We start from the raw sequence: 21706 nt of genomic DNA, 5'->3' as shown, positions 1-21706 counted from the left end.
TTCCGCGGAAAGCGCGAAAATGTCAAAATTTCCGCATTCCGCAGCTTAGCGATAATTTTTTTCTTGCTCGCGCTGTAAAATAATACATTATCGCGTGCGCGCGATCGCCTTACCTGAATCCCCGCGTTCGCCAACAAGTTTTCCCGATCCGGTCGTTGGTAGCCATTTGCGCTGTCTCGCGACAGTTCGCGCCCGCAGTGACGTCATTTGTCGCGCGATCACGTCTTTCTTCTCGCGATCATGCACCGCGAGACAACTGAAAACAAGATGGCCGCGCATGCGAGCAACCACATGGGTAAGTTGGCGAGCCGCGACCATGCAGAAAATACCGCGAACGGGCGGGAAAAAAACTTCCGCATCTTCGCGATATTTCCACGTGTTTGCAGAGATTTTTTACATTTTCGCGATAATTTGCGAAAGTGAATTTCGCAAATTCCGCCCACCCCTAGAAATCTTCCAGATTTCATCATAGGCAGTATAAATGCCTGCATATATGAAACGTTTTTTGACGTTGTTTCCTAGGTCCTAGTAAAATGTCCCTTAGATCCATGTCTTGTGTGAGTAAAGTTAACTGTTGTTTTACTTCTGCAAGTGTTCAGGTCTCTAGCCATTGTAGGCACAACTTCAAACACTATACGATGTCTCTACCCCTGGATGTTCTCTCTGTACATAACGTGGGTCTGGCCTATGCATATTGAGTCCCTTGGTAATGTGCAGGAACTATTATAACATGTGTTTGTGTCTAAGGGCCAAACCACCCACTCCTTCCTGTTGGGATCTGTTCTATTGTACTTCAGTATGTCGTCAAGTGTTGCCCCTTCCCTTCCAGAATAATTTTGCCCACCATTCCTTGGTGTTGGAAACTTTGGAGTGTTCAGTTCCTTCATGTTGGCTATTCCTAGACAGGATGTTTGTTGCACAGTTTCATTTAACAAAAATGATCTGCTGTGGAATGAGGCCAGTCCTTTGAACCCCAAATAGATTTTGTTTCAATTTCGTCTTGCCATAGGTCGGAACCCTGTTCAGTCAATTGGGCCAGAAAGGAAGCAGAGTAAATCTGTTTGGTGTCTATTAGCATAATTTTCAGTGCTGATTCTGGTGCAACCCTATAATAAAATGAGGCTGGATCTGTGATGTTAAACCCTGAAAAGTATTTACATTTTTGTGCAAATGTTTGTGAGCTACTCTTCAGTGGTGTTGGGCAATGTTCCCACTGATTGTATTTTAATACATTCCTAGGTTAAATGGACTTGTGTAGGAAGTGATGGCCATAATGTTGATAGCAGTACAATTTATCATAATCTGATAAACCACCCAACTTGTCATTGTTAGAAAATCCAGCAGTTTGCTCTAAATCAGATAACATGTTATTAACTGTTTCAGTGTCCCAATCGTCAGAATATGTACTGGCGGTAATGAAATCACTTAATGAGATCTTAAATACATGATTAATTTTTAAAAGTTCGGTCGGTCCGAATATATTGAAATCAACCTTGTCCCAAACTATACCATCCGGGATAGGAACAGCTGTAATGTTCACTGATGACAAGTCTCTCTGTTCACGATGTGACGATGTGTGTGGCTTCAGGATGACGTTGACCTTTTGGGCTGTGGAATCTTGTTATAGGTAATGTCCATTAATAAGCATACTAAAAGTCAATACTAAGCATAGCCATAATAGAAAAACATTAACCCAGAAATTACCCAGAGTTCAATCCAAGGTGATATCAGGTATGTCTTTTGTAGAAAGAGAAGAAAGTTCTTTATTTGTAGCTTGAACGGTGTTTTGGCTGGTGTCCTTTCTGGCTCGCTTGGATCCAGTTAAAACGTATCAAAGTTCATGAAATAGCCAGAAGCTGTTCGATCAATTGTTGGTATTGCATCGGGATTAGTTGAAATGTTATTTTCCTCTTGATGAGGCAAGTTGATGTAGAAGTCTGTATTTGGTCGAATTGCAACTTGTGAATTATTTTGTTGTTGAATATTTGCTTCAAGTGGAATAAGTTCCATAGCGTTGTTGCTTAGTCCTTCATCCCTTACTGGTGGTTCTTCAAACGTGATGAGTCTTTCTGTTTGAACTCCTTGGATTGTAGCTAGAGGAGGGCGTCTGCTACAGCGGAGTCCACTAGGCCCACTGTTTAGTATCGGCCACATAGTGTGGTTTGATTAAGTCAATTGAGACAAATCTTTTCTCCTTTTTTCCGGCAAGAGGCGGGAGCAGCACAGTTCTTGTTCTGTGCATTGCAAGGACTGGTACAGGTTTTCTGTAAGAAGGTCCAAATTCCTTTTTATCTGCAATTTTCTCTCTGACCAGATCTCTAACTTTTCGGACCCAGACAGGTCTTGCCGTGACTACCTTGAATTCTTCAGTGGCGGTCTGCTTTAGATGGACATTGCTTTGTTTTTTCCTGGATTCTTTCAGATACTGTAAAACAGCCAAACGATTATGGATGTCAAATGGTTTTTCATCCGCCACTGCGCCTTCACAATCAAGATCAGGTACCCACATTCGTGTCCCAAAGAGGACCTCATATGGAGTGACTCCCCCTAGTGAGTTTCTTGGCTGGTTATTTAATGCCTGCTGAACCCCATACAGGTATGTGACCCAACTACCGCCCTTGCCTAATACCCTTACTGTTAAAGATTGCTTTAAGTCCCGTTTTTTTCTCTCCACAACAGAATTTCCCTCAGGATGATATGGAGATGAGTACTGCAATGCAACGCCCATTCCTTCCATTGCCTCTTTGTAAGCCCGAGAGCTAAATTCTGCGCAGTGGTCAGAGTGTAACGTGCTAACTGTGTATGTACAGATAAAGACTTGCAAATCTTTTATAACAGTTCGAGCGTCAGCAGAACGCTGAGGCCAAACCCATAGGAATCTCAAGCAGGAATCTACTGCAACCATGATGTACTTGTAGGCCCCATCTGTTTGTAAGGGGATGCAGTGGTCCAAGTACACACATGCAAGAGGTTTGTCTGACTTCAGTAATGGCGTCTGTGCTGGGTGTGAAGTGGTGTAGCCTTTCATCTGCTGGCAGATGTCGCATTTCAAGACATAGTTTTTAGTTTGCTTAGATAATCCTGACCACCAATAGCGCTGTTTCAGTAAAGAAATGGTCGCTGTAACGCCTGTTTGCGCAGAGCCCAAACCCTCGTGTGCAGCTAGTATTAAACCTTGCCTACGATCCATATTTGGTATTACTCTGTCCCCCACTCCAAGAATTTGAGCATATGGAATGTTTTGTGCATCTAACTTGTAGGAGTATTTGAGTGGAATTTTTTTAGGTACTGCTGTGCTGCCTTTGCGTGATGCAATGACAACTACCATTATTTCTCCATCTATTCTCGTTTGTGAATGAGTCAGCGCAGACACGGGAGCTGCGCGAACAGCCCCCTTTGCGGCTTTATCAGCCAGTGAATTCCCTTCAACGTGAACGCCATCACGTTGATGACTCATTGTATGGATCACGTGAGTCCTTGGTAGTTCAGTTTTCAATTCCACTACCTGTTCCCATAGCAGTTTATGCTTAATTGTGCCACCTTTTGTATCTTTAAACCCGTTCTGTTCCCAATGTTGTAAGTACTCATTGTACGACTGTACACAGTAAAAAGAATCACACACGATAAGTGTGGGGATTTCGTGAGCCGTATTTTTTAGTGCAAGTATTAGTGCTTTTAATTCTTCCAACTGAGCCGTGCAGTCTCCTAGAGATTGCGTCTTTGTGAAGCTAGGATGGAATTTGCCATTATGCATGCGACCTTTAATGATTGCACACGCTGAAAAATATTGCTGCTTACTCCCTATGGCAGGTTGCGCAGGTCCGTCAGTATAGATAATATATTCATATTGATCAAGAGGCAAGATATCATTTGGTAGAGGATATTCTTGTTCATATTGCAGGAATGCCTGAGTTTTTAAACTAGGATCAAATCTGTATTCAACGTCTGTTGCAGTAAGAGAATTTGCCCATTGTATCCACCTGGGATGTAACGCTTTCACATTTGGGACATTGGCCTTTGTAACAGCTTCTAAAGCTGGTACTGGCGTTACGACAATAATGCGTTTCCCCTGAGCCAGTGCTCTTTCTCTAGCCGTGGCAGTCTGAACTGCTGTCAAAAGCATTTATGTTGAAGTGAAATGCATTTCTGCATTTGTGTACAGGTGTGATATGTATGTGATTGGTACAGTTTCCCCCTCATTAAAGGTTAAATATTTGTACCCACATTGACCCGCTATGATTCTGATTAATAAGTGGCATACGTTTACGCGCGTTTGTAAGTGTTTTAAAGCCATCATGTCTTCCAGAAGTAAGCAAAGAATATTGGTATGTTCTTGTGTTCAAAAACCTGGCTGAAAAGTCAGGTTTTATTAATTCATAGAAAGTTTTTACCCTTTATACGTAATCTAAAATGTATATCCTGCTGAAATTTAGGAATCCCAGTATTGATTGTAGATTTTTAATGATTTTGGAGGTTGGAGCAGCGCACACTTCTCTAAAAAGTTAGCTGCCGGACTTTTGCCTTCACTTGACTGCTCATATCCCAAAAATAGGACATTGAGGTGAGCTATTTTTGACTTTTTAAAGTTGAACTTATAGCCTTCTGCAGCAAATCCCATAATAATGGTGCTTACCCTAGTCAAGTGCCTCAGTAAGTCGTCATCAGTCAGATAAATATCATCCACATAGGTCAACGCTTCTTCATCAAAAGTTTGAAGTAACTCTGTTACTCTTGCTGAAAATACACCTGGGCTATTTTTATACACTTGTGCTAAACGACAGGATTGTCGCTGGGACCCCAACGCACTGAAGGCAGTCAGAAACCTGCTTTCAGGTGCTATATTTTGGCAGAAAAATCCATTTGAGATATCAAGTGTGGTTTTGTATTTTTTGCTCACGATGTTATTCATTAATGCGGCACTATGTGCATTTTGGACAGCAAATGTCTTTGTGCATGAGTTCAAATGTCTGTAATCTAAAACTAGATGATATGTGTTGTCAGGTTTAGAGACAGGAAACAAAGGATTGTTCATTGGTGAGGGACATTTTTCAATGACCCCCTGGTACTCAAGTTGATCTAAGATCTCCCTGATCTGTTTTTTAGCTTCTTGCTTTATTGGGTATTGCCTCTGAACAGTAGGTGAAACTTTTAACGGGATCACATGGTAGGTGGAGTTCTCATCCCACCCTGCGTGATTTTGTACAGTGCAGGAGCATGAGCTACTGCCCACTCCTGTGCATACGCATGTTTTAAGTGAACGGGAACGTAGTTTGAAAATGCAGGAAAAATTACACTTTCTCCCCAGGGGCACTCCATAACGAATGCAGGCGGCCAATCTTGTTCTGCTAACAGGATGTCATAACCAGACGATGAGTTCTTCCAAAAAAGAGCTTTTACTTTCCTGGGTTTGTCCCCCTCCAGCCTGAGTGTTACTTCATATAACTTATGTGGGACGCTCACTATGGTGTTTCCACCGTGATGTAATCATTCAACTCCGCTGTCACCAGAAATTCCTTCAGGTTCAGGCGAGCTATTGTTACTTCTGCCGCACTGTCTAGCATCGTCAGAGCCCATTCCCTGTTCAGAAGTTGTGTCCTCAGAATTCTGGGCATGTCTGATTTTCAGACCAGCAACTTTCTTTTTCTTAAATTGAGGTTTTGGATTTTGTTTCTCTTCTTTTTTAGAAGTAAAGTCTTGAGCGCGCTGCTTGTCTCTGGACTGTGTGTGCTCTTCTCTGTGTTCTGACCGTCCTTCTCTTTCGGAGCCTTTTTTCTAACCCTTAAAGGAACGAGAGGAACGTGTATCAATATCCTGATACCTGTCAGGATTCTTAATATTATCCCAATTCCTAAGGTCGTACCTCTTTTCAGAGGGCTCCCTTTGGGGAGACCTACCTTGGGATTGAGATCTCTTTTCTTTTTTACTATCCCACTTCTTTTTTGAAGAATTTGGTGTTTGTTTAAAAGTGTCCTTTTCAGGACTGCCTTGTAGCTGTGGTTTTAAAGCGTTTCCCCCAAACTATCTGTGCCTAATTCTGCATATGCAGTTTCAATTATTTTGGGTAGTTCATTCTCCTGTTCTATTGGAGTGAACTCCCTTAGGCATTGGCGGATTGCCACTGATGCTGCTTCCCCTTTAATGTTAGCTAGTATAATGGCTGATACCTGGTCGTAGTTATTTAATAACTTCATCCCTAAGTTTAGGGCAGGTTCTGCTCCATAGTCGTTTTGTATTTGTCTTATTACATCTGGCACTACTGCTAGTGAAGGAATACCATGCGTCCTGGTATTTATGGCAGCAAAGACTGTACCCCAAGAGGTGCAGTCCTCTAACTGTGGTGTTATACCCACGGGCAAACAGATTGTTAACATTCTGTGTTTTTTAAATGGTGTTGTATTTGGAAATACTGCTTCTAACTGGGTTATTTTCTGAGCTACCCAGAAAGGAATTTGTTCACGTTTTGTGGGCACTTTGCCCATTACCGCGTGTAATGTTTGTGGTGTAATTTTAGTCCCTGAGCTCTGTGTAGGAGCTGCTGTAGTTGTAATTACTGTGGATTAGCCCACAAGTGTCCTCAAGACAAAGTTTGTCGTGTTTCTGTAGAGTTTTATCAACTCTTTGTGTTGAACAAGTAGTTTATCCTGTGGCATTGTGTCAATGTCTGGATGTGGTGCATAGGTCGCTAATATCGGCCATGTTGCTCCTGGAATCCCTAAAGGACCAAGCCCTGCTCTTGTTCTTATGTGGGGTAGGGCGCCATTAAACCAGAAAATATGTTCCTGGAAAGTAAGCGGAATCTCAGTCTCCTCAAACGGAGTGTAGACCGCTGGAATGTCATCATGTAAGTAATAATGAAAAGTTTTTGTTACAGCATCTGCTGCTGGGAATATAACCCATGAGTAGAATACCTCTGTTTCGAAATCTTCGTGTGCCTCTATCACGAATATTACTACACCTCCTCTGGGTGATAACCCATGTTTGACAAGTTTAACTGTCAGAGTTTGTCTCACTTTGGCTGCAATTTGGATTGCATTCGTATCTTCCTCACTAGACTGATTAAGTGCCTGATTTAGATTGTCTATTGGATTTAAGTTTCTTTCCTCGTCCGCCATCGTGTTTAAGACACGGAATTATTGTCCAAGGAAATTATGAAAAAGTTTTTTGCAAAGGTTTTATGCACAATTTTGGGAAATTTTCCTTTCAAGCTTGATTAACCAACAGCCAATACATAGGGTATCTCGCCGACTAAACTGTGGCGGAGTTTTTTCCCACTCACTCCAGACGTCTCTGGGTTCTGTAAGTAGGGTCTCTGACAATAAGACCAAGCACGACTGAGCTACTCAGATTCTACTGTTGAGTAAGTGCACCTTTATTATACCACGTTGGGCACCATGTAGTGTAGTCCCAAAAGTACCCTGTCATGCAGGACCTACGACGTTTACCGATAACATATACTGTGGGTCTGGTGGCAGACTAACTCCGTACACCCCGCCGCATGTTTTAGCCTATGGTTTGCATTAGCTAGCTCGCACTCGCACTAGACTCTCCTGCTTTCAGAGAGATTAGTTTTTGGCAACCTCAGAACACAACAACGACGACGTGAGCGCCTGGTAAAGGGCTCAGTTTTTGTGAAATCTATCCTGTTTTTATTTGTTCTAATCGTATCCTGTTTTAATATAATTAATCCAATTGAAATAACGCGCACAGACATCTGTTTAGTTTTGCTGGTTCACTGTACCTGTATCTGCCACGAAATCCTTGCAGCACTGTAGGTGCCTCTCCGGTCCACCGTGGAATGTTCCGATCGTGTGGAGGGAGAAACACCCCCTGGAAGGCAGTCAGACTGCACTTCCGGCCAATTCTTGTTGGGCAGTTAGCGCTCTAGTCGGCAGCATAAAAGGATGAAAGGCACGACGCGCAGCGGACACGCCTGTGAATGATAATCCTCGCAGGCAGACCTTTGACAAGAGATGACGTGAGCGCCTGGTAAAGGGCTCTGTTTTTGTGAAATCTATCCTGTTTTTATTTGTTCTAATCGTATCCTGTTTTAATATAATTAATCCAATTGAAATAACCTGCACAGACATCTGTTTAGTTTTGCTGGTTCACTGTACCTGTATCTGCCACGAAATCCTTGCAGCACTGTAGGTGCCTCCCCGGTCCACCGCGGAATGTTCCGATCGTGTGGAGGGAGCAACACCCACTGGAAGGCAGTCAGACTGCACTTCCGGACAATTCTTGTTGGGCAGTTAGCGCTCTAGTCGGCAGCATAAAAGGATGAAAGGCACGACGCGCAGCGGACACGCCTGTGAATGATAATCCTCGCAGGCAGACCTTTGACAAGAGATGACGTGAGAGCCTGGTAAAGGGCTCCGTTTTTGTGAAATCTATCCTGTTTTTATTTGCTCTAATCGTATCCTGTTTTAATATAATTAATCTATTTGAAATAACGCGCACAGACATCTGTTTAGTTTTGCTGCTTCACTGTACCTGTATCTGCCACGAAATCCTTGCAGCACTGTAGGTGCCTCCCCAGTCCACCGCGGAACGTTCCGATCGTGTGAAGGGAGCAACACCCACCGGAAGGCAGTCAGACTGCACTTCCGGCCAATTTTTGTTGGGCAGTTAGCGCTCTAGTCGGCAGCATAAAAGGATGAAAGGTACGACGCGCAGCGGACGCGCCTGTGAATGATAATCCTCGCAGGCAGACCTTTGACAAGAGACGACGTGAGCGCCTGGTAAAGAGCTCCGTTTTTGTGAAATCTATCCTGTTTTTATTTGTTCTAATTGTATCCTGTTTTAATATAATTAATCCAATTGAAATAACGTGCAAAGACATCTGTTTAGTTTTGCTGGTTCACTGTACCTGTATCTGCCACGAAATCCTTGCAGCACTGTAGGTGCCTCCCCGGTCCACCGCGGAACGTTCCGATCGTGTGAAGGGAGCAACACCCACCGGAAGGCAGTCAGACTGCACTTCCGGCCAATTCTTGTTGGGCAGTTAGCGCTCTAGTCGGCAGCATAAAAGGATGAAAGGCACGACGCGCAGCGGACACGCCTGTGAATGATAATCCTCGCAGGCAGACCTTTGACAAGAGACGACGTGAGCGCCTGGTAAAGGGCTCCGTTTTTGTGAAATCTATCCTGTTTTTATTTGTTCTAATCGTATCCGGTTTTAATATAATTAATCCAATTGAAATAACGTGCACAGACATCTGTTTAGTTTTGCTGGTTCACTGTACCTGTATCTGCCACGAAATCCTTGCAGCACTGTAGGTGCCTCCCCGGTCCACCGCGGAACGTTCCGATCGTGTGGAGGGAGCAACACCCACCGGAAGGCAGTCAGACTCCACTTCCGGCCAATTCTTTTTGGGCAGTTAGCGCTCTAGTCGGCAGCATAAAAGGATGAAAGGCACAACGCGAAGCTGACGCAAAGCGGACGCGCGCAGCGGGCGTGCCGCCGGCACGCCGAAGGCGCGCCGAAGGCAAGCCCGTCTGCGCCCGTCCACGCCTGGTCGTCGCCAGTGGCCAGAACCCCTGTTAGTGCTAGCCCAAATCGGGATTTAAATATCCCTGCACTTAAGAAATATTCCAATGATGAACTCAGAGACATTAGATCCCGGGTCATCTTAGTAATCTCCCCACTCGTTCGTGCTTACTCTCGGCAACCCTCGAAGGCCCGGTCTCCTGTAGACACTGTAGATTCCAATGCTCAGTACAAAATGTAACCTCTATTAAGGTATTGCATTCTCAACAAAAGTCCTTAAACTTGATACATCAACATACTAGAACCTGTAATTGCTTTCTGGCTAATGTGCATTAACTACCCAAACATGCCATCAATATTTGGGACCTGCTATCTTCTACCCTCCCCCACATCGGGTTCTTAACAGAGACTTGGACGAAGTCCCATTCTAATCCCGACATTGCCATCGCTCTCTCAGAGAGTTATAGCATCCAAAGACAAGACAGGCCTCTCAGAACAGGTGGAGGACTGTCAATCATATTTAAGGATCCTATTAAAGTAGTTATTATTGAACAATATTGTACTGACATGATGGAGATATTGGTTTTCAGAGCAGACATATATCCTCAATTATGCTGGAAAGGTGCCTTGGTCTATCGACCCCAGGGGCCCTTATCCAACTTTTCATTTTGTCTACTGGAAATAATTTCTCCACATGTAATCTCTACCAATAATTTCCTACGATTAGGGGATTTTAATGTTCAGGGGGAAAATCTTGGTAACAAGGAAACATTCTCCTTGTTAGCTGACTTATCCACAGTAAACCTAAGGAAGATCAACACCGATTCCACCCATCAGGCTGGACATATGCTTGATCTCATTCTAACCAATTCCCCGAACATCCTCTATAATAACACAACCCCCCTCGAATGGTCTGATCACTATTTAGTGGATTTCTCGGTTCAGGGTAAACAAGAATTGGTTGGGTTCAAAACCAGACCCACCAGAGAATTTAGGCAGTGGCATAAAATCACACCTCAATCCTTTCAGGATTCCTTCATCCCTCTCCGTTATGGAGAATCAGATGGTATGGAGGAACAATTAGCATCCTTGAACACCAATCTTATGGCCGCCATCAATCATTTAGCCCCTTCCAAATCACAACTAAACCCCCTCAAACGTGCTCAGGCCCCTTGGTACTCGTCCAATCTGAAAATAGAAAAATGCCTTTGTAGAAAGCTAGAATGAACCTGGCGCCTTTCACATAATCCAGCTGATAAAGATCAATTCAGAAGAACTCTGGCAGCCTATCATATAAATCTGAAGCTCGCTCGAAAATTATATATAGCCACTCAGATTGATAATGCCGAAAATTCCTTCCGCACGCTCTACCAAATATTAAACACTTTCACTAACCCCAAAGCATGCAATACCGATGGACTTCCCTCACAAATCCTCTGTGATAATATTGCAAATCATCTAGTTCAGAAAATTGAAAAAATATATCAAAAAATCACTTCGACTTCCGTGCCTTGCCCTAGTCCGCACATAAAATTAACTCCCGTTAAGGCGGCCTTACAATCCCTGGATACCTTTCCTGCCTGTACCAGCACCGAAGTAGACGCTCTTTTAAGGAGCACTAAATCAGGCTCGCCTTTAGACCCTATGCCGGCAAAAATTGCCGCCACTCTGTCTACTACCCTGGCCAGTCCTGTTTGTTCTATCCTTAATAGATCTTTGGATGAAGGTGTTCTTACAGCTGAATGGAAGGCAGCTCAGGTTGTTCCCATAAGGAAAAACTCGAAGCTGCCACTAGAAGACATTACCAACTACCGACCCATTTCTCTGCTTCCTCTGTATAGTAAGCTTCTCGAAAAACATATTAATAAACATCTCTCTGAGTTCATTGAAACCACTCCCTGCCTAGATCAATCACAGTCTGGATTTCGCCCGAAACATAGCACAGAAACAACATTAGTGGAGGTCACAGACAACATCCGAATGGCAGCTGACAATGGTCGGGCAGTGATGCTGGTCCTGCTCGACCTGTCGGCTGCCTTCGACACCATATACCATCAGGTTCTTATCACCCGCCTTAAAGATATAGGTGATAGGGGCAAAGCCCTGAGTTGGCTAATCGACTTTCTAACTAATAGGACGCAAACTATTAATCTTGGTCCTTACCGTTCTCAAACCACCAGTATCAACAAGGGGGTCCCGCAGGGCTCTTGTTTGAGCCCCACATTATTCAACATCTATGTCACCCCCTAGGCAGGACTTCTTAGAAGGCTCGGATTCACCCCTATATCCTACGCTGACGACACGCAACCTTTGCTGTCATTTGATAAATCAAATCCACTCATCCAAGATATCTTTTCAGACAGAATGAAAGGTATCGCGCAATGGATGAGGGAGAACTTCTTACATTTGAATACAGATAAATCGGAAATAATGTTATTTGGAGAGGCAAAACTAAGATGGTCCCCCAGTTGGTGGCCAGAGGAATTAGGTGCGGCCCCGTCCCCAAAAGATATAGTAAAGAACTTAGGAGTGCGTATTGACCAGGGTCTAACTCTAGAAGAACATGTAAACACCACCGCCAGATCCTGCTTCCATACTCTCCGCATTCTGCGAAGGGTCTGTCCTTTCCTCCCTCTAACAACCCGCAAAATCCTTGTTCAAACACTGATTATCAGTAGATTGGACTACTGTAATGCTCTATTGATTGCAGCTAAAGAAAAATCCTTAAATAAATTACAGGTTGTCCAGAACACCGCGGCCCGTTTAGTCAATATTGCACCTCCCAGGACTCCTTCAGCTCCTCTTCTTCGTGACCTCCACTGGCTCCCAATAAAAAAGAGAGTCAAGTTTAAAATTTGTTGTATGGTTTTCAAATCCTTACACAACTTGGGTCCTGGTTATCTAGCTCATAAATTAGTCAGATATACTCCTACCAGATTGTTGAGATCCAGTCATATAGCATATCTTTGTACCCCTCGCATCAAATTAGCACGGATGGGAGGTAAAGCGTTCTCTCATCTTGCGCCTCGATACTGGAATCTTCTCCCCATACAACTACATCAATGCACCAACTTTTTAGTCTTCAGGAAATTATTGAAAACAGAGCTATTTTAAGTCTGATCCTCTTTTTGTAGGTCTTCAGGCTGTCCGAGCGCAAAGATACCCCGTATGGGGTGATTCTGGCGCTATATAAGACCCATAAATAAATAAATAAATAACCTCAGACTCGTGGAAACAATATATTGCTTTTCACCCAGTCACTCGTGCTTGCTTGTTTTGTTCTCGGAGAGTTACACAGAAGAAACAGTCGGGCGTTTTCACAATAAGAGTTTATTGTACCTTTGTTCTTCTCATGTAAAATATATGGACTGCTATAACTGTAATACAGTAGCATGTAATAGAACCAGCAGTACAGTGAATAAAAAGAAATAGTATTGTTCTACCATTGTGTAAAAGTCATGAATAGATACATGAATATAGAATGCATTTATAAAATAAAGTGCGTACTCCTGAGATGCCTGACTGGATGTACCTAAGAGTACCTAGTATATGAGTAGGTGCTATAGAGCCTAAGCCTAAGAGTCCCAAGACCCAAGAATCGCACTAGGCTTTTAGTCGAACCCCACTACCTGAATAGTGAGAGTGTGGGACTTCGTCCTGGACTTCAACTGGACACTCAAGGGATCGTAAGACCACTGTGAGCTAGAGCGATGGCATGCCGGAGCTGCAGCTTCTCTGGTCAGTGTGTCGGCCTCGAAGTCTCGGGTTCCTCCTGTCTTCTGATAGCAAGAGGTGCTGTGTTTATACAGTCTATGTACGTGTGTTACCCATTGTTCAGTATGAGGATGACGTTGGGGATTAAACCTTGTGCGTCGATGGGAGAAGTGAAGTGTACTTCCTGGAGAGTGTACTCATCAATTATTCATATGCGCTAAGGATGCCGTCTTAGCAATATCGATTGGGAAAACCTACCCTCTGCATGGAACTAGGTGAAAGGTTTAGTCCATAAAAGCCTACAGTCTTTATGAGGCGTTATGTCCATACAAGGCATTCTGTCCTTATTTGGAGTTATGTCCTTATAAGGCTCGTTCATATGAAATAACGGGTGCTGATGTAGGGAAAGTGTACGATGTTCCCTGGACCTATAGTAGGGTACCGATATGAAATATAACAGGACCAGCATCCTTGAAGCAACACATCACATGGTACCATCCATTAAGGCACCTACGCTCAGCACAGAGCAAACTCCTCCAGACACCAAAATTCAAGAAAGCGAGCTGAGGAGGAAGAAGCTTTGTCTTGGGTACTGTGAGGTTGTGGAACCTGCTTCCGTTAAATATCAAAAGCTGTCCAACACTGCTCGGTTTCAGAAAGCTTCTAAAGGCATGGCTCTTTTCAAATTAAAATATACCATCTCCGGCATTCTCCTCCGCAAAAGCGCCTAAACGCCTCTGGGCAATAATGCGCTATATAAATTCCACAATCAAATCAAATCTATTTGAAATAGCCCTGGCCCCTTGGGATGGGATCCCTGGTACCAGAGCTATCCTCCTCAAATAAAGTTTTTTAAAAAAAAGACTAGCTAGTCACCTTAAGACCTGCTCCCTTTCTTCACCACTTTGCAAACGCGCTTGCTGGTGCACTGTTGCTTGGGGGATGACGTCTCATTGGATGTTGAGGGTCCTTGAGGGCCAACAAGACCTCCTGCTACCTCCAGTAGGTCCCACATAGTGGGATTTGTGGGAGGTCTTCGGAGATCATGCCCTTTTTCTTCATCAGTCTGCAACTGTGCCTCCTGGTGCAGTTCTTGTTGGGGGATGAATTCACCTTGCCTCCTGAGGGTCCTTGGGGGCCAGAAGCTCCTCCTGTTACCTCCAGTAAGTCCCACATAGCAAGATGGCTGAGAGGGGGTCAGAGGCAACGCCCCCTTTCTCCTCCACTCTGCAAACACGCCTCCTGGTGCACTACTGGTTTGTGGATGAAGTCCCTTTGGTTGCTGAGGGTCCTTGGGGGCCTCCAGTGAGGTCTTTGGAGGCCAAGCTCCCTTTTTACACCAATCTGCAAGCACGCCTCCTGGTGCACTACTGGTTGGGGATGAGGTCCCCTTGGCTACTGAGGGTCCTTGGGGGCCAACAACCCCTCAGGCTACCTCCAGTAAGTCCCACATAGAGGAATTGCTGAGAGGTCTTCGGAGGCCACGCTCCCTTTCTCCACCACTTTGCAAACGCGTCTCCTGGCACACTACTGGTTGCTATATAGAGCACCATACAACACCAGTGACAAAAAAGGGACGCACTGGCAGCGCAAGGGGCTTGCAAATCAGCCCCTTGGTCTCCCCGTGCCTGTAAACAATGTAGGCAACCTTGGGTAATGTAACTGGTGCTCTTGTAAAGCACTCCAATGCCTTCAGGCTGAGCTCAAGCTATTAAAACTTTTTTTTAAAATGCACAAAGAGGTAAAAACATAAACATAACATAATGCATATTTGTAAAGCGCACGTTCACCCAGAAGGGTTTCAAAGCCTTAACATAAGGAAAGACAAATAGATACCCGTTTCCTGGCTGGTTTGTACAAAATGAAACCAGAAACCTTGGGTAATTGTGGCTTCCCCACTTAAAATGTGTGATCTTAGGCAAATATTTTATTTCATCAAAATTCTTTTTTCCTGATTATCGTGTAAGAAAGCACTTTCAAATATGTGAGTTCAGAATAACAGTTGTAAAAAAACCTATGGTGCTTGATTTAATAGACTATCAAGTTGCTTTATTATTATTTGGGCCACACACAGGGTTTACATGACAATTGTCTTGCTTCTTAGTGCACTAATGGTTTAGCTTTAAAAATTATAATTTTGAACAAATACTTCTCAGTGCAGTGGTATAATATGACGTATCAATGTCAAAGCTTCACGTGAAGTAAATTTCTCGTATTTTATATGATGCTTGTTGTGTGATTTACATAGCAAACTTTTTCAGGACTATGGCTTATACAGGGGCTCCAAGATACAAGTTACCAAACATAAGGATCCATCTCTTAGAGAAAAACAAAAAACCTGGGTTCAAAAAACTGAGATAGATGGGTTTGCATGTCCCACAATGGTTGGACACACACAAAGTTGTTTAAATACCCCTCACACACCAAGAATGACCCATGGTGTCATGCTTCATCATAGGGGTCTTCCCGCCCCGCTGCGGGACGGGGCGTGCTATGACCTGCGACTACGCGGGAGCACTGATGATAAAGTGCTATGTGTAATGCAAAGGGAGGGTCTGGGATAAGTGTAAATGTGAGATTAAAGAGGACCTGGCTCCTTAAGACAAAAAAACTTTAATAAGTCAAGGGGGGCTGGTACTAGTAAAAAGGTGGTGCGGAGATTTCCTACTCAATGTGTGGTTACTCCTAATATGTTGTCAACATGTTTCGATGCAAAGGCATCTTCATCAGGACAGGGCTAAGATCCCTCCTATGTGGAAAGCATGTACTATATGTTTTAGGTGTATGTGAGGTATTGCCTCATGAACCTTGAGAACGGGTGGAGAAATCAAGGAGCCTCAATGGTGCCCTCGTACTGCTATTTGCTCAATGTGCATCCATCCCGTGGTCGCTGGTACCACGGGATGGATGCACATTGAGCAAATAGCAGTACGAGGGCACCATTGAGGCTCCTTGTCTTCAAAAATGTTCGTTATTAAAAAAAATATGGTGTTTTCTCTCACTTCTAACCCGTACCTATCTGCATTCGCCTCCCTTTCCACTTCCCCTTTAGCCCCTCTCATGCACCCTGCTTGTTTTATTATGTATTTGAATATTGTATGCCAGCCTGATTGTTGCAAATCTGAGACCCTCCCCAATCTTACTGACCAAGCAACGGCCCTGCTCCTGTTAATATAAACCACTGCAACAAAACTGAAGTGAATGCATTGAATGGTTAGTCTAAGAGAACAAGACTAATCCCAGTAACATGTGCATTAACCACTAACCTAGGATCCGGAGCACCAGCGTAAAGCTCTTAAATGTCTTGTCAGGGGCAGTAAGCACTGTATAAATGCAACTACAATACAATGCAATGCATAACCATCTTGGCCCACAGTAATACTATGAAACTCAGCATTCGGGAAGTTGATTGTAGTTCATACAGGCTGCATAATAATTCCCTTTTCATGGTTAACAATTTTACTTTCACATAAGACAGAACTACAATGGATTAGGTTCTTTGTCCGGTGGTGTACTAGTCCACAGCAACTGAAGAGGTAAGGGATACCTGCCACATGCAGCTGGCCGATGGAAGACTCTATTCAGTCCACCACTGCTGGTCCCGAAATGCTACATACTATGACCTCTCCTTGACATCTCACAGTATCACTCAGACATGGGATGACATTAACAAAGTGTTTCTCAACAGATCTCTCCAGCATTTCTCCCTCCAACCTATGGCTGCTCAGGACCATAAACTTTAAACAAAATGTTGCAGAATGGACAACCAGTGAAGTAACCAACCAGTTAATCGTCTATGATAATAAATAACACCATAAAGAGACGTAGAGAGCTGCTCAAAGCTGTGAGTTTACTATAAAACCATAAACTGTGCACCTGTCTCACACAAATGATCATCTATCACATTGCTAAGCAATGCATCCCATGACACGATAACTGCACCTGAGGGGATCATCACACATGGCCTAAAAAACACGTTCTACTTAGGACCAAGACAAAGACACCACACTTCCAACCAGACACCATACATGGGTAAAATCCTACCCATGTAGACAAGCACTCAGAGCCCCATATTGCAGTAGAAAGCATTATATAAATTTTTCAATACAAAACAATGTGCCAGTAACAAAGTAAAACCTTCAACATGTCTGTGCCACTCCAAACCCACATTTGTTCCACAAATGTGAAATTAATACAAACACTAAGGCACTTGTTACAAGTTTGATGGATTTTGGGTCAGGGATACTGTGGGCTGTAATGTCCAATTGTGGCCAGTATCACCCCACCAAAATCCAGCAATTACGAGTGTAATCAAAAAGAGCTGGGAACAACTCATCCTTTACTGGTCGTTTTTCCGCAATTCCAGGGAAAGATCAGCTGCCATTTTCCACCTGTTCAAGGGCAGGTAGGAGATACCAGTGAGAGGATTGTTGTCATGCCAGGTTGGGCGGAAACTAGTCCTCGGTAGCGTTAGTCTATTTATAATGGCCCAGGGTGGAATTCCATCTCCCTCCCACCACCCAGAAAGTTAAGGGTCCACGTAGGACTTCAAAATTCGCAATGACAGCTTAATAGAGGAAATCGGGTTTCTGCCAACTTTTACCATTTGTATCTAGACAATGCCCGTATGCTATACTCATTCTTCATCGCGGCCAAAGATGGTGAGAAAACCAGATATGAAATCATGTCACTTTCCATTGGCGTAGCCATCATCAGGTCAACAGGTGCAGTGTCACTGCGACAAAGGGTCCTGAGAGGACCACCATCCCAATAGCCACCATCCTAATAGTGTCTTTCTTTTACTACCTCAATTGTACTTTTACTAAGTCTACATGATTCTGGTGTTTTACTCACGCTGACTTGACTGAATAACATTCTTGTATTAATGAAGACTTTTTTCCCCACAGGTACAAGACTGTGACAACTAAGACAAATATTTGGCTCGGCCTCATGGCCTGTTGGCTAGTATCTTTCGTCGTGGGACTGGTACCGATGTTTGGCTGGAACTCAAGTGCAACCATACAAACAAACGACTCGTCCTTCATTCAATGCCGATTCACCACTGTGATGAGCATGGATTATATGTTCTACTTCAATTTCCTTGGCTGGGTCCTCCTGCCTTTGCTTCTGATTTCCGGCTTGTACCTTGAAATGTTCTACCTGCTCCAGAAGAACTTAAACCGAAGCATGACATCAAGGAGAAGCAGCACTTTTTATGTCAGGGAATATAAAATTGTAAAGTCTCTAGCATTGGTCCTGTTCCTCTTTGTTCTCTGTTGGATGCCCATTTCGTTCATCAATTGTTTGTTATACTTTTGGCCACATATTTGTCAGGGTAATGCTTTCAGTTCTGCACTTTATTGCAGCATCCTCCTGTCTCACGCCCACTCGGCCATGAACCCTGTGGTGTATGCCTTCAAAATACAGAAGTTCAGAGAAACCTACAAGGACATTGTCTGCAAGGTCGTCTTTAGGAAAGGTGGCGAATCCATGAGTTTTAGTGAAGAGAACTCGTTGGAGCCCATATCTTAGCTGTGAACTATGGACGGACTTTCGGTGGTGACCACTTCACATGGACAATGGATGATGCACTCAGAGCCTAGATTCTGGGCGCAATCACTTAATCTCCCCATGCCTGCCAAAAATGAATGTGTTCTTGTGTAATGCAACTAGTTTTCATGTCGAGTTTGCGCTATATAAGAACTGTAACAGAAAAAATCTTGCAAAAAACTGGAAAGAAAAAAAGAATAGTCAAGTGCATTCAGCGATCAATAGTTTACTCCCTCTGGAGAAGGAGATCAAGGGAACTCCCTCACACTGTTCCTTTACATCAAAAAAAACATCACGCAGTTCCTATGAGGGCTGAAAGCACGGCTATTCCACGGAACACTCATTAACTAAACATTGGGCCCGATTCACAGAACTAACTTAAGACAAAATCCTAAACTTACTACCATTTTGGTATTCACAGAAGGCACTTACTCATTTCGGTATTCACAGAAGTTAGGAGTCCTAACCTTAGGACTCCTAAATGCCTTCTGTGAATACCGAAAGTCTTAAAGTTAGGATGTTTCTCAGTTTAGGAGTAGTAAAGTTAGGACTCCTAACTTTAGGACTCCTAAATGCCTTCTGTGAATACCGAAAGTCTTAATGTTAGGATTTTTATCAGTTTAGGAGTAGTAAAGTTAGGACTCCTAACTTTAGGACTCCTAAAGGCCTTCTGTGAATATCGAAAGTCTTAAAGTTAGGATTTTTCTCAGTTTAGGAGTAGTAAAGTTAGGACTCCTAACTTTAGGACTCCTAAATGCCTTCTGTGAATACAGAAAGTCTTAAAGTTAGGATTTTTCTCAGTTTAGGAGTAGTAAAGTTAGGAGTCCTAACTTCTGTATATACCGAAATGAGTAAGTGCCTTCTGTGAATACCAAAATGAGTAAGTGCCTTCTGTGAATACCAAAATGGTAGTAAGTTTCGGATTTTGTCTTAAGTTAGTTCTGTGAATCGGGCCCATTGACAACAGTCTTGCAAACGCCTCTGCCTGCCCCCTGACGGAGATTTGAAGCAGACCAACTTGAGACAGCAGACATAAATGACGAATTCAATCAAAATAAATCCTTTAAAAAGTACTTCGGTTCACAACTCGATAATATCCTTGGATTTGGGCATTGGCATTCGCACCTTACAGAGTAAAGGGGCAGTGGAATTTGAGCTTAGAGAAAGCAAAGTGTAAACAATACACTTTTGTTCTTTTTCAAAGTGTAGTGCAAGGCGAAGTGTATTTTTAGCAATACTGTAAGAGAATGCCTACAAGGAATCATCCTGAACAGGATGAAAACATATGGAAAGACTGCAAACACTTTCTGGATACCTGTTACTAACTCATGGTCTTTAAAGAAATTGATGCAAATGACAAAAACAGTAAATACATTGGAAACACTAATGAACAAGTATTGACAAAGTCAATGGGAGTGGCTTTTGCGTTATACGTGCGCACAAAAGCATAAAACCTATAGTGACACATGCGCACAAGGAGACAGAGTAAGACTGTTGAAAACGTCTATGCACAACAAATAAACATACCTGGAGGTACCTATGTACACCAACAACACACAGTCTACCCAATCACAGACTCTCGTGCACAGAAACACGTGCAGGTAACCTTGCACTCCTGCCAGTTTTTGCTTGTTATAACGTATAGCTAACAGCAGTGAACATTGCTTACACATTTGTCTGGATCTAGTGAGAGTCTTTTTTTCAATTTGTTTTACCACGGAAAATGTAATTAAATCCATATGCCTATGCCTCTTTTTCAGAAATGTCATGAAATTCAGTGGCGGTTAGTGACCCGTGAAAATGGTGGGTCAATATAGATCAAATGTAACAATATAAAATAAACATTTATATTTAAAATGAAAAGAAAAAAATATATCACCTGCCTTTTCAGCCTGCAGCATGTCCTGTCCTTGGTGTTCTCCAGCCGGCTCCCCACTCCTCCAGCCAGCACCCGACTCCTCCAGGCCGAGTTCATGCAGCTACTTATCGAATCCAGACACTGCTCTCATGCTGCATGAGGAAATTGTCTGGATTGCCTGGAGCGGGCTGCTTCAGCACTCCGAAGAGCACTGAAGGCCTGTGTCTGCTCTCCAACTTGGCTGTCTATGGCAGCAGGGATGGAGAGGATCAATTATGCATGTCTGTTTGCCCGTACTAATTTAGCTGGCCAAACCGACATGCCCAATTCACGCTGAAATGGCCACTTGTCATTGCTACCGATGTGATGGTGCACTGGCCCCTCCCTGTCCTCTCAGTTCGGCAGAAAGCTGGAAAACTAAAATGGTAATAAAATCCTTTTCCATTTTGTTTTTCCAGCTTTCTGCAGCTGTGTGGGAAGGGGGGCAGCACTCCCCCGCTCCCATCGAAGAACCGCCGCTGATGAAATTACCAAGACGACAGGATGGGATTATAAGGACATTTATTGAAGAGCAGATGGTTAGAGACCCCACCAGGAGGACAAAATACAACCCCCCATCTTTCAATGGCCATCAGCTGTGTGCATCACTGTAGCGAGTACAGAAAAAACACACACCCTCCCTCTCTCTATCTCTCACACACGCACACACACATATACGAACCTACACATACGAACATTTGCATGTACACACAAACATACAGCAAAATGAAGAAAACACTAACACTCAAACATACCTGACACACACAGACACACCTACACAACCTGAGATAACAGCGCATCTGCCTCATTCTATTCAAATGGGGCAGTAAAGAATAGAATACCAATCCTATCAACCTTGATAAAATTCTTGAGATTATTGGATATCTGGAAAATACTGCCACTGGCATTTAACTCTGGTGCTGCAATCACCCCCTTCGTCTCACAATGCTTTTAAACATACATTGACACCAAATTGAGATTTCAAACCTCCTCAACCCCCTCATGCATTGTCAAAACAGAGTGACTTTTAAGTATTGAGTGCAACAAAACTCAATTCC

General features: G+C 43.5%; 1 protein-coding gene across 1 annotated transcript in view; it reads left to right on the top strand.

Annotated features, from left to right (window-relative positions):
- Nucleotides 1-20622, top strand: part of LOC146799890 (adenosine receptor A3-like) — a 57182-nt gene extending 36560 nt beyond the window's left edge. The window contains exon 2 of the mRNA XM_085620825.1: nt 18109-20622. Within this exon, the coding sequence (XP_085476951.1) occupies nt 18109-18733 (625 nt within the window). The 3' untranslated portion in view covers nt 18734-20622. The remainder of the gene's footprint in view (nt 1-18108) is intronic.
- The last annotated feature ends 1084 nt before the right edge of the window (nt 20623-21706 follow it).

The sequence above is a fragment of the Triturus cristatus genome, chromosome 8 (assembly GCF_964204655.1).
Source record: "Triturus cristatus chromosome 8, aTriCri1.1, whole genome shotgun sequence".
Classification (NCBI taxonomy): Eukaryota; Metazoa; Chordata; class Amphibia; order Caudata; family Salamandridae; genus Triturus; species Triturus cristatus.
This window is presented reverse-complemented; position numbering and strand designations above follow the sequence as displayed.